Here is a 14378-nt window from a genome sequence, read left to right as displayed (position 1 = left end):
TACCCCAGTGAGAGTCAGCACCTTCAGGGGAGGAGGGGACCCGTACCCCAGTGAGAGTCAGCACCTTCAGGAGAGGAGGGGGCCTGTACCCCAGTGAGAGTCAGCACCTTCAGGGGAGGAGGGGGCCCGTACCCCAGTGAGAGTCAGCACCTTCAGGGGAGGAGGGGACCCGTACCCCAGTGAGAGTCAGTACCTTCAGGAGAGGAGGGGACCCGTACCCCAGTGAGAGTCAGCACCTTCAGGGGAGGAGGGGACCCGTACCCCAGTGAAAGTCAGCACCTTCAGGGGAGGAGGGGACCCGTACCCCAGTGAGAGTCAGCACCTTCAGGGGAGGAGGGGACCCGTACCCCAGTGAGAGTCAGCACCTTCAGGAGAGGAGGGGACCCGTACCCCAGTGAGAGTCAGCACCTTCAGGGGAGGAGGGGACCCGTACCCCAGTGAGAGTCAGCACCTTCAGGGGAGGAGGGGACCCGTACCCCAGTGAGAGTCAGCACCTTCAGGGGAGGAGGGGACCCGTACCCCAGTGGGAGTCAGCACCTTCAGGAGAGGAGGGGACCCGTACCCCAGTGAGAGTCAGCACCTTCAGGAGAGGAGGGGACCCGTACCCCAGTGAGAGTCAGCACCTTCAGGGGAGGAGGGGACCCGTACCCCAGTGAGAGTCAGCACCTTCAGGAGAGGAGGGGAGAAAATGAGGGAAAACATATTGTGACATCCCCACTTGAAGCTGCATGTTGAGTTGTACGGACGTGTTTTTATTTTTAAGATTCAGACTCACTCGTGCTATTTTCTTTTGTAGGAGAGAATCTTTGAATGTAAAATGTGTGGGAAAACCTTCAAGAGATCGTCCACACTGTCCACCCACCTGCTGATTCACTCAGACACCCGGCCCTACCCCTGCCAATATTGTGGAAAGCGCTTCCACCAGAAGTCGGACATGAAGAAGCACACCTACATCCATACAGGTACTGTGTAACACACTTATATTCACCTCTTTAAACATCCACTCCCTCCACCATCGGCGCACCGTGGCTGCAGTGTGTACCATCTACAAGATGCACTGCAGCAACTCGCCAAGGCTTCTTCGGCAGCACCTCCCAAACTCACGACCTCTTCCACCTAGAAGGACAAGAACAGCAGGCGCATGGGAACACCACCACCTCCAGGTTCCCCTCCAAGTCACACACCATCCTGGCTTGGAAATATATCGCTGTTCCATCATCGACGCTGGGTCAAAATCGTGGAACTCCCTCCCTAACAGCACTGTGGGAGCACCTTCACTCCACGGACTGCAGCGGTTCAAGAAGGCGACTCACCACCACCTTCTCAAGGGCAACTAGGGATGGGCAATAAATGCTGGCCTTGCCAGCGATGTCCACATCCCAGGAATTAATTTTTAAAAATTCACACAGAGACACAGAGATAGAGAGGTAGACAGAGAAAGGGAGAGACAGACACCCCACACAGAGATAGAGATAGAGAGAGAGAGACAGAGCAAAAGGCAGACACTGTATCCAGCCTCCTTTTACATCCACCTGAGAGATCAGATGGGGTAGTGGATAGCTACTCCTGTCTTTGAGTCAGGTAGGTCATGGGTTCAAGTCCCACTTCAGAGACTTGAGCATAAAATCAAGGCTAACATTCTAGTGCAGTACTGAGGGAGTACTGCACTGTTGGTGGGGGGGGGGGGCTGTCTTTCGCATGCGACGTTAAACGTCAAAGATCCCATGGCACTATTTCGAAGAGGAGCAGGGGAGTTCTCCCCGGTGTTGAAGAGCTGGAGTCCGAGCTTCAAACACTGAGACACATCAGGGAGGGGGAGAGTTACCTGGACTCTGTGTATCAGGAGGTAGTCACACCAATTAGATTAATTAATTAATTCAGATGTAGTCCGTGGCCAGGGACAGGATGGTGTGACTAGAAGTGAGGCAGGTACGGGGATCCAGGAGGTAGTGTTGGAGGAGCCGCAGCCCTTGCTCTTGTCCAACAGGTTTGAGGCTCTTACTCCCTGTGAGGATGGGAACGGGGACTGCGGGGAGGATGAGCAACCCGGCCACAGCACCATGGAGCGGGGGGCCATTCAAGTGGGGGGAGATAAAAGAAATGTTGTAGTGGTAGGGGATAGTATCGTTAGGGGGATAGATAGGGTTCTTTGCAGCCGAGAGCGAGAGTCCCGAAAGCTGTGTTGCCTACCCGGTGCCAGGGTTACGGACATCTCCTCTGGGCTGGAGAGAAACTTGGAGTGGGAGGGGGAGGATCCAGTTGTCATGGTCCATGTTGGTACCAACGACATAGATAGGACAAGGAAGGAGGTTCTGCTGAGGGAGTTTGAGCAGCTAGGGGTCAAATTAAAAAGCAGAACCACAAGGGTAATAATCTCTGGATTACTACCTGAGCCACGTGCAAATTTGACTAGGGTAAATAAAATCAGAGAGTTAAATGCGTGGCTCAAAGACTGGTGTGGGAGAAATGGGTTTTACTTCCTGGGACACTGGCATCAGTACTGGGACAGGAGAGAGCTGTTCCGTTGGGACGGACTTCACTTGGCCAGTGCTGGGACTAGAGTCCTGGCGAAACGAATAACTAGGGCTGTAGAGAGAGCTTTAAACTAATTAGTGGGGGGGAGGTTTTAAGAGAGCGAAAAATAAAAATGACAGCAGAGAAGGCAATAGAGCAAGGTAGCAGTGGGGGAATTAAAAACCAGAGCGTGTCAGGAAGGGACAGAATGTATAATGATAAAGGTAAAGTAGTAAAAGGGGTAAAAGCAGGAATAAATTGTCAGAAAACATATTTGAAAGTTCTTTATCTGAATGCACGCAGCATTCGTAACAAAATTGACGAGTTGACGGTACAAATAACTACACATGGGTATGATCTGGTGGCCATTACGGAAACATGGCTGCAAGATAATCATGACTGGGAACTAAACATACAAGGGTATTTGACAATTAGGAAGGACAGACAGGAAGGAATGGGAGGTGGGGTTGCTATGTTAATCAAGGATGGAATCACTGCAATAGTCAGAAATGATATTGGGTCAAAGGATCAGGATAGTGAAATAGTTTGGGTGGAGATAAGGAATAAGAAGGGGAAAAAGTCACTAGTGGGCGTAGTCTATAGGCCTCCTAACAGTTGCAACTCTGTTGGTCGGAGTATAAATCAGGAAATAGTTGGGGCTTGTAATAAGGGAACAGCTATACTCATGGGGGATTTTAACTTTCATATTGACTGGACTAATCAAATTGGGCATGGCAGCCTTGAGGAAGAGTTCATAGAGTGTATTAGGGACGGGTTCCTTGAGCAGTATGTAACTGAACCAACCAGGGGGCAGGCAATCTTAGATCTGGTCCTGTGTAATGAAACAGGATTAATAAAAAATGTCCTAGTAAAGGATCCCCTTGGAATGAGTGACCATAATATGGTTGAATTCCAAATTCAGTTTGAGGGTGAGAGAGTTGGATCTCAAACCAGCATACTGAGCTTAAATAAAGGAGACTATGAAGGTATGAGAGTAGAATTGACTAAAGTGGACTGGGAAAACAGATTAAAGTGTAAGACGGTACAGGAGCAGTGGTCTACATTCAAGGAGATATTTCACATCTTTCAAGATAAATATATTCCAGAGGAAAAAGGGGAGTAAAAGAAAAGACAGCCATCCGTGGCTTAGTAAAGTAATAAAGGATAGTATTCGACTGAAAACAAGGGCATATAAATTAGCCAAATCTAGTGGGAGGATAGAAGATTGGGAAGCATTTAAAAGCCAGCAAACAATAACTAAAAGATTAATTAAAAAAGGGAAGATAGATTATGAAAGTAAACCAGCAAAAAATATAAAAACAGATAGCAAGAGTTTCTACAGCTATATAAAAAGAAAAAGGGTGGCTAAAGTGAACATTGGTCCCTTAGAGGATGGGACCAGGAAACTAGTGGTGGGGAACATGGAGATGGCAAAGACGCTGAACAAATATTTTGTATCAGTCTTTACAGTAGAGGACACTAAAAATATCCCAACACTGGACAAACAGGGGGCAATGGGGGGGGGGGGGGGGAGGCGCTAAAGACGATTAAAATCACTAAGGAGATGGTACTCAGTAAAATAATGGGACTTAAGGCGGATAAATCCCCTGGACCTGATGGCCTACATCCTAGGGTCTTGAGAGAAGTGGCGGTAGGGATTGTGGATGCATTGGTGATTATTTTCCAGCACTCCCTGGACTCAGGAAAGGTCCCGGCAGATTGGAAAACTGCTAATGTAACACCCTTATTTAAGAAGGGAAGTAGACAAAAAGCTGGAAACTATAGACCAGTTAGCCTAACATCTGTGGTTGGCAAAATGTTGGAGTCCATTATTAAGGAAACAATAACAGAGCATTTGGATAAACATAATTTAATAGGACAGAGTCAGCATGGTTTTATGAAGGGGAAGTCAGGTTTGACAAACTTGCTCAAATTCTTTGAGGATGTAACATACAGGGTGGATAAAGGGGAACCAGTGGATGTAGTGTATTTGGACTTCCAAAAGGCATTTGACAAGGTTCCACACAAAAGATTACTGATCAAGATAAGAAATCACGGGATTGGGGGTAATATACTGGCATGGGTGGAAGATTGGCTATCTAACAGAAAACAAAGAGTTGGGATAAATGGTTCATTCTTGGGCTGGCAATCAGTAACTAGTGGTGTTCCGCAGGGGTCAGTGCTGGGACCCCAGCTCTTTACAATCTATATTAACGATTTGGAGGAGGGGACCAAGTGCAACATATCCAAGTTTGCCGACGATACAAAGATGGGAGGGAAAGCAATGAGTGAGAACGACATAAAAAAACCTGCAAAAGGACATAGACAGGCTAAGTGAGTGGGCAGAGATTTGGCAGATGCAATATAATGTTGGAAAGTGTGAGGTTATGCACTTTGGCAGAAAAAATCAAAGAGCAAGTTATTATCTAAATGGAGAGAAACTGCAAAGTGCTACAGTACAAAGGGATCTGGGGGTCCTGGTGCATGAAACACAAAAAGTTAGTATGCAGGTGCAGCAGGTGATCAGGAAGGCCAATGGAATCTTGGCTTTTATTGCAAGGGGGATGGAGTATAAAAACAGGGAAGTCTTGCTGCAGTTATACAGGGTATTGGTGAGGCCACACCTGGAATACTGCGTGTAGTTTTGGTTTCCATATTTAAGAAAAGATATACTTGCTCTCAAGGCGGTTCAGAGAAGGTTCACTCGGTTGATTCCGGAGATGAGGGGGTTGACGTATGAGGAAAGGTTGAGTAGGTTGGGACTCTACTCATTGGAGTTCAGAAGAATGAGAGGCGATCTTATCGAAGCATATAAGATTGTGAGGGGGCTTGATCGGGTGGATGCGGGGAGGATGTTTCCACTGATGGGTGAGACTAGAACTAGGGGGCATAATCTAAGAATAAGGGGCTGCCCTTTCAAAACTGAGATGAGGAGAAACTTCTTCACTCAGAGGGTAGTAAATCTATGGAATTTGCTACCCCAGAGAGCTGTGGAAGCTGCAACATTAAATACATTTAAAATGGAGATAGACAGTTTCCTAGCAGATAAGGGAATTAGGGGTTACGGGGAGAGGGCAGGGAAGTGGACGTGAGTGTGATTATAATGATAACTTCCGGGAAGTTATGTGTCACTTCCTGTGAACTGTGAACTGCGAAACTATGAACTGTGAACTTTGTACATACATCACTTCCTGTCATACATCACTTCCTGTTGGACTGGTGTAAATACTGAACCTATTCAGTATTGTAAGGGGCTTCTACCAGAGGCATAGTGAAGACCTCTCCTGTATATAGTGTGATTATAAGTTGCTTAAAGTTTACTTTAAAGTTACTTAATGTGTGAGACTCCTTTTTCTTACATCAATTTAAGCAACTTAGTATTTACACTCACAAATACTAGACCTTTGGACAAACTCGGAGTTAAGGATCCAGGGAACCACCCATCATGGAAAACCTCCTTAAACCTACTCGTCTGGACTTGGACCCAAACACACCAGCAGCTGGCAAGATATGGAAGCATTGGTACCGTACTTTTGAGAATTTCCTTGATGAATGTAAAGCGACTGCTCCTACTAAACTGAGGATGCTTATCAACTATGTGACCCCAACAGTGTTTGAATATGTTGATGAATGGGATAACTACGATGAGGTGATTCGGGCACTTAAGAAACTGTATGCCAAGACTCCAAATGAGGTCTATGCTAGACATCTACTGGCCACAGCCCGACAAGGGCCAGGGGAATCGATTAACGAATTCCTTCAAGAACTTCGCAGGCTCAGCATAGATTGTAACTTTCAGGCAGCTTCAGCTGAGCTGTACCGCGAAGAAATGATTCGTGATGCTTTCATCTGCGGGATTGCCTCTCCATTTATACGCCAGCGTCTACTAGAAAGTAAAACACTTGAGCTACAAAAAGCTTTTGACCTAGCTTGTTCTCTGGATTTGGCAAAGAAAAATGCAGACCTCTATCAGTTGCCCAGATCTCGATCTGCTGCTGTAACTGCAACCAGACAATTCAAGTGGTCTCAGGTGAACCCTATCATGGAGGAATCTAATTCTGATAATTCTGATGAAGAAGAGGAGGATGACCCCACTTTAGCAGCCTCTTGGCAATCTAGGAAGGAATGCTTCTTTTGTGGAGATGCTTTTCACCCTAGGAAATTCTGCCCTGCTCGCAATGCAATCTGCAGTTATTGCAAAAAAAAAAGGACACTTTGCTAAAGTTTGCCAATCAAAAGCCTCTACGAGGGCCTATCCAGCTAAGGCCTACCGAACTGCCCCAATTAGGGCCTATCGAGATGCTCCAGCTAGGACCTATCAAGCTTCCCCTCGAGCTCTCTCCCGAAGAAGCACACCGAGAGTTTCAGCCACTCTCTGTGCAACGACACCAATTACAGTTGCTTGCCCACAGAACCTGTTTCATGCAGCTACAAAAGTTTCAATTAAAGGGCATACCTTAGATGCCTTAATTGACTCAGGAAGTACTGATAGTTTCATTAAAGAACAGATTGTTGCGAAATTGAAACTACATGTCTTCCCATCGGACCAGGCAATTGCGATGGCTCAATCATCACTTAATACCAGAACCTCCAGCTTTTGTGTTGTTGATATGACACTTAATGGTCACCTGTATCCCTCCACCCGACTTTCGGTGCTCAAGGACTTATGTAGTGATCTCCTCTTAGGGCTGGATTTCCAAAAACAGCATAAGAAACTCACCATTGAGTTCAGCGGATCCAAACCTGGACTTACTATTTCTAATATACCGTCTAAATTACCGTTTTGTGCATTGTCAGCAGCTTCACTTGATGAACCCTCATTATTTGCCAGTATTCCGCCTCGATGCAAACCAATAATAACGAAATCGCGGCGCTTTAATCAGGAAGACCAATCTTTTATTGAGGCTGAAATCTCTCGACTTCTAGCAGAGGATATCATTGAACCATGTTCGTCGCCCTGGCGGGCTCAAGTCGTCATTGTCAAGAACCCTCTAAAACCTCACAAACAACGACTATGCATTGATTATTCGCAAACCATCAATCAATATACTGACTTGGACGCCTACCCATTGCCACGCATTGATGATATGGTTAATAAACTGGCTGAATACAAAGTGTTCTCAACTTACGATTTAAAAAGTGCCTATCATCAGGTACCCTTGAAGGTCTCAGATAAGCAGTACACGGCCTTTGAGGCTAATGGACGGCTGTACCAATTTCGTCGCCTCCCATTCAGGGTTACTAATGGAGTGGCTGTCTTCCAACGGGCAATGGATGGCCTGGTTAAACAGGAAAACCTAAGGGACACTTTTCCCTATCTTGATAACATTACTATTGCAGGTCACGATCAACAGGAACACGACGCCAACCTCCAAAAATTTCGGGATGCCCTCCATCGCCGTAACTTAACCTTGAATGAATCTAAGTCTGTTGAGTCGCAACCGACCATCAACATCCTTGGCTACTGCGTAGGCAATGGTATCATTAAGCCAGACCCAGAAAGACTTTGCCCGCTCCAAGAGCTCCCGTCACCTAAGAATCCGGCTTCTTCACGTCGGGCTCTCGGTCTGTTTGCATACTACGCTAAATGGATTCCTCATTTTTCAGACAAAATCCAACCCTTGCTGCATGCTAGATCATTTCCATTGGAAACAGCGGCTGTTGCAGCCTTTAACCTTCTCAAAAAACAGTTGGAGAAAGCGGCTCTTCACTCCATCGATGAGAATCTCCCTTTCATAGTCGAATGTGATGCCTCGGAGGTGGCGATCTCGGCTACTCTAAATCAGGAAGGTCGTCCTGTAGCATTTATGTCCAGGACCTTACAAGGTGCCGAGCTACATTATCCTCCGGTTGAGAAGGAAGCCACAGCCATCATAGAGGCAGTACGGAAGTGGAACCATTTTCTAGCTCGCCAGCACTTTACATTAATCATGGACCAGCGATCAGTCGCCTTCATGCTCGATAATCGAAAATGAACCAAAATTAAGAATAATAAAATACAACTTTGGAGGATGGAACTGGCCTCTTTTGGTTATATCATTCACTATCGACCTGGCAAGGAGAATGTGGCCCCGGACACCCTCACACGGGCATTCTGCTCCGCTATGTCGTCCTCTACTCTCATAGATGTCCATAATGGATTGTGTCATCCTGGCGTTACGCGCATGCTACATTTCGTACGATCACGGAATCTCCCTTTTTCTACTGGAGATGTAAAGAAAATATGCTCAGAATGCCGGCTTTGTGCGGAATTAAAACCTCAGTTCTTCCGCCCCTCAGATGGTATGCTCATACACGCAACCCAACCGATGCAACGACTTAGCATCGATTTTAAGGGCCCAGTGCCCTTTTCCACTCGGAACACACATTTGCTCACCATGATTGATGAATATTCACGTTTTCCGTTTGCCTTCCCCTGCTCCAATATGCTGGCGTCCACAGTAATCTGCTGCCTTGAGCAGGTATTTTCTCTCTGTGGCATGCCGGCTTATATTCACTCAGATCGGGGTCCATCCTTTATGTCAAAGGAACTCAAGGACTACCTCTCAGAACGGGGAGTTGCTACAAGCAAAACAACACCATACCATCCCATCGGAAATGGGCAGGTAGAGAGGTATAACGGTATCATCTGGAATTCCGTACGTCTTGCTTTAAGATCTCGGGGCCTACCAGACCAGCAATGGGAAGCCGTGCTTCCGGATGCATTGCACTCTATACGGTCCCTTCTTTCTACAGCCACAAATACTACACCTCATGAGCGGTTCTTTGGATTCCAGCGTCGCTCATCTCATGGGACATCACTCCCGTCATGGCTAACTACTCCTGGACCTGTTCTACTCCGAAGATACGTTCAGACGTCTAAAAACGACCCTCTCGTAGACGAGGTCGAACTAACCGATGCCAACCCCACCTATGCAAACATACGATATCCCGACGGCCGAGAATCTACCGTATCATTACGGGATCTGGCTCCCTGCCCACCAGGACCTAGTGGGACATCGGGTGATGGTATTTCACCAGGAAACTCTTGGAACCTATCGGGTACCCCTCTCCAGGATCCTGATCTGACACCAACTAGCTTGATGCCGGTAGAACCACGTACTCAAAGTTGCGATCCTCCCAGTACCGCGCACGAAAGTACTGATCCGCCACAGACCAGCTCTGCACCTCCCTCTGAACAGAGGCAGACCGACTTTGAACCTATTGGGGCTCGTACGCGAAGCCATGACCTCCCCGACCCTTCACAGGGTAATCCAGGCCACACAGACTCTGACCAATGGCCAACCGCATGTAAGCGGACCAGCGACCCTCTACGACGGGAACCCAAACGGGTGCGACTCTTCCTCGTTCGGCGGCTGCGGAACAAAAGGAAGACCACAGCCTTCTAATCCTGCAGGAGGGAAGAATGTGATAATAATGATAACTTCCGGGAAGTTATGTGTCACGAATTGTGAAACTATGAACTGTGAACTTTGTACATACATCACTTCCTGTCATACATCACTTCCTGTTGGACTGGTATAAATACTGAACCTATTCAGTATTGTAAGGGGCTTCTACCAGAGGCATGGTGAAGACCTCTCCTGTATATAGTGTGATTATAAGTTGCTTAAAGCTTACTTTAAAGTTACTTAATGTGTGAGACTCCTTTTTCTTACATCAGTGAGTCTAGATTCGGATCAGCCATGATCCTAGTGAATGGCGGAGCAGGCCCGAGGGGCCGTATGGCCTACTCCTGCTTCTACTTCTTATGTTCTTATGTTCTTATGTCCTGGTCAATATTTATCCCTCAATCGACATAACTAAAACAGATTATCTGGTCATTATCACATTGCTGTTTGTGGGAGCTTGCTGTGCGCAAATTGGCTGCCTCGTTTCCTACATTACAACAGTGAGTACTCTTCAAAAAATGACTTAATGGGCTGTGAAGCGCTTTGGGACATGCTGAGGTGGGGAAAGGCGCTGTAGAAATGCGAGTCTTTCTTTGTTAACTTGGCTTTTGTCTTTTCTTGTTTCCAGGCGAGAAGCCTCACAAGTGCCAGGTGTGCGGAAAGGCCTTCAGTCAGAGCTCCAACCTCATCACCCACAGCCGCAAGCACACCGGCTTCAAGCCCTTCGGCTGCGAGCTGTGCGCCAAGGGCTTCCAGCGCAAGGTGGACCTCCGGCGTCACCGTGAGACTCAGCACGGCCTGAAGTGTTAGGAGCCGGCAGCGATCCGACACTCGAAGGCCGTTGGGGGGGAGTGCGGCGGGCAGCGAACGACGACCAACAGTGCTCCGGGACGACCGCCAGCACACCCACCCCCCCCACACCAAGGCTCAGCAGGGGGATTCGAACCCTCGGTTCACAAACCGAGCAAACGCGGAGCACAGAGCGGGAACGTCGGATCCCTGTTTGCTTTGGTCCTGCTCACCCCTTCTGCCGCCGTTTCGGAGACGGCCTGTGTATTATTTCTGAAATAACGTTACTGTAAGATCTTTAATCGGTTTTCCCCTGATGGCCCAGCCAGTTTATCCACAGAGTAGTTCTCGTGCTCGTCTCCAAATCCCTCCATGGCCTCGCCCCTCCGTCGCTCTGTCACCTCTTCCTGTCCCACAACCCTCTGAGATCTCTGCGCTCCTCCAATTCTGGCCTCTTATCTATACCCCAATCCCTTTGCTCCACCATTGGTGGCCGTGCCTTCAGCTGCCTGGGCCGTAAGCTCTGGAATTCCCTCCCTAAACCTCTCCGCCTCTCTTTCTCCTCCCTTAAGATGTTCCTTAAAACCGACCTCTTTGACCAAGCTTTTGGTCACCTGTCCTAATTTCTCCTTTTTTGGCTCGGTGTAAATTTTTGTCTGATTTACACTCCTGCGAAGCACCTTGGGACGTTTCTACGATGTTAAAGGTGCTATATAAATGCAAGTTGTTGTTGCTGAGTAGCTTGAGCCAAACCAACCGAGAAGGTTGTTTGATTCCCAATCTGTGCTGAACTGGCTGACCTCAGCTAATGGTGGGGGGGGGGTGGGCAGGCGGGAGTTAAGATTAACCTCAGAGCCGCTGGGTTTGGGGGAAGGGTTCCTGCTCTCTGTCTCTATCCACTGAACTGTGGGGCAATGTGTAGCCTGGGCTCCAGTGAAGGGGTGAAAGACAAACTGAATGGCTCAGAGAATTTCATTGGCTTTTGTGTTTAATTAAAATGCTCACCTTTCTTTTACATCGTCGTGGAGTTACACAGAATGTGCAGCACAGAAACAGGCCATTCGGCCCATCAGGTCCGTGCTGGTGTTTATGCTCCACACGAGCCTCCTCCCACCCCTCTTTATCTCATCCTATCAGCATAATATTCTATTCCTTTCTCCCTCGTGTGTTTATCTAGCTTCCCCTTAAATGTATCTGTGCTGTTCGCCTCAACCACTCCCTGTGGTAGCGAGTTCCACATTCTCACCACTCTCTAGGTAAAGAAGTTTCTCCTGAATTCCCGATTGGATTTATTAGTGACTATCTTATATTGATGGCCCCTAGTTCTGGTCTCCCCCACAAGTGGAAACATCTTCTCTACGTCTACCCTATCGAACCCTTTCATTATCTTAAAGACCTCTGTCAGGTCACCCCTCAGCCTTCTCTTTTTCAGCCTGTTCAATCTTTCCTGATAGGTTTAATTATTGTGATTTTAGGTTTAATTATTGTGATTTTTTTTTTAAAGTGTTGTTTCTTTAGTCTCCTGGTCAAAGCATTCTGCGCTCACCTATTTGGACTGTTCGAGTGGTTCCCGTAATGGGGAATGGAGACCACTTGCAACCTGTCTACCCCTCTCTAGCCTGGGGGGCAGCTCCCAAGGTTCATAGAATGATACAGCACAGAAGGAGGCCATTCCACCCATTGTGCCTGTGCCGGCTCTTTGAAAAAGCTGTCCAATTAGTCGCACTCCCCCGCTCTTTCATAGAAACATAGAAAAATAGGAGCAGGAGTCGGCCATTCGGCCCTTCGAGCCTGCTCAGCCATTCAATATGATCATGGTTGATCCTCTATCTCAATACCATATTCCCACTCTCTCCCCATACCCCTTGATGTCTCCCCAAATATATTCCCCTTCAAGTATTTATCCAATTCCCTTTTTGAAAGTTACTATTGAATCTGCCTTTCAGGCAGCGCATTCCAGATTGTAGCAACTCGCTGCGTAAAAAAAGTTCTCCTCACCTCCCCCTCTTTTGTGCCAGTTACCTTAACTCTGTGTCCTCTGGTCACCGACCCTCCTGCCAGTGGATCAGTTTCTCCTTATTTACTCGATCAAAACCCTCCATAGAAACTTGGGGGTGGTGGCCTGCAACTTACTGGAGATGCTCAGCGGACCCCCCCACCACCCCCACCACCTAATGTAGGCATTCAATGCGAAGACTGCTGGGCTTGGTGGACCCCCAAAATATTAAAATTAGGTGCTGCCCCATTACCTGATGGGACTGCTGCCGCACAGCGCCCCCTTAGAACAGGCACTGAAGGGGAAGCCCCAATTAAAGTTTTAATTTTTAACGACCCCCCTCCCCCCCGCCCTCGGCCCCATTTTGGAAAATCCTCCCAGCACTGACTGGGCTACTGCAGCCCTTTCGCGGCTGCTGGTTCCTGAAACTCCCAGCCCCGGAGCTTCCCAGCCCGACGGAGTGCCAGGAAACGGAGTGAACCAAGCTGAGTTGGTGTTAGTGGGTGAGGTCAGCTCGTTCCTGCTCTGGGGTGGGCAGAGGGGAAGGGTCTGACCCGCTCCAGAGCCTGTAGCGCTGTGCAAGGACCAGATTACCGAGGCTCGCCCCCGCTCCCTCCCTCCCTCGCCCCCTCTCGCCCTTGTATGTCTCTGGGCCCGAGCCAGCAGGAGAGCAGCCGAGTGGCTGTGACTGTGGCGGAGCGTGATCAAGAAGTGCGTTCAGGATTCTCCAAGGAGTCTGTTCCTTTCCTCCCCAGCCTGTGTGGTGTAGTGCTTCCCAACCCGCCAGGATTGCCCTGGAGTCTTCAGGAATTGAAGACTAATTTCCAGGACCCTGCAGCGAGCAACACCGGGAGAAAAATCATAGGGAGCATTCAAAAAAATTGGGTTTTAAAAAAAAATGTCTTTAAATACTTTTGTTTATTTGTTATAAAAATATCGGTGATGGAAAATAAAGGCTCTTGATTGAGTGTCAAGAATCCTCCAATGGGGTAATGAAGAATAGGGCATTCTGATTGGCTGTGAGAAGGTGGCGCACTGTGAGGATGGACGTGTTGGGCAGCCAATGGCAGGAGAATAGGGGCGGGGCGGTTGGAGGTCATGTGATGAAACCTCCGGTAATACGTCCAATCAGAGTTGCCAACCCCAGTGCGTGGGGATGAGGGTTTTTTAAAATCGCTATTGTTGATTCGCTGTTATTTTATGATGCCAGATGGAAGTTTATTGAGAATAAAATCTCGTTGAATTAGCCGGTTTTGTGTCGGTAGAGTTTCTTTTTCTCATCTTTTTATAATAATTAATCTTTATTGTCATTGCACAAGTACATGAACAACGAAATGTGATCTTGCAAGCTCCCATGACTGGGAGAAGCAAAGCCGCTGCGTCGGTGCACGCCGCCATTCCATTTCCACCATTCCTCCTGTCCGACAATCTTCAGCCCAACGCCCGGGCCTGCTCACCAGCCGCTCCTCCTTCCGTGACCTTCTCACCAACCGCCCCTCCTCGGGGCTCCTTCCGTGACTTTCTGCACCTGGTCTTCCCTGATGGTCACTCCTTCAGGTACTAACCAGGCCTGGCTCTGCTTAGCTTCCAAGCTTTGCCAGTGACCCTGTCCCTAGTCCCAGGAATAGGGCTTTAAATGTTAATTTTAAATGTTAATTTTTCTGAACCATCCCTGTTTGCTACTGCAC

General features: G+C 48.0%; 1 protein-coding gene across 1 annotated transcript in view; it reads left to right on the top strand.

The window, feature by feature from the left end:
- gfi1b (growth factor independent 1B transcription repressor) overlaps positions 1 to 13937 on the top strand; it is a 34642-nt gene extending 20705 nt beyond the window's left edge. Inside the window, exons 6-7 of the mRNA XM_085965261.1 lie at positions 797 to 962; positions 10534 to 13937. Coding sequence (XP_085821387.1) covers positions 797 to 962; positions 10534 to 10715 — 348 coding nt within the window. The 3' untranslated portion in view covers positions 10716 to 13937. The remainder of the gene's footprint in view (positions 1 to 796; positions 963 to 10533) is intronic.
- Positions 13938 to 14378: the final 441 nt, after the last annotated feature.

This window comes from Somniosus microcephalus, chromosome 23 (genome assembly GCF_052327205.1).
Source record: "Somniosus microcephalus isolate GS21.2 chromosome 23, FLI_Smic_1.0, whole genome shotgun sequence".
Classification (NCBI taxonomy): Eukaryota; Metazoa; Chordata; class Chondrichthyes; order Squaliformes; family Somniosidae; genus Somniosus; species Somniosus microcephalus.
This window is presented reverse-complemented; position numbering and strand designations above follow the sequence as displayed.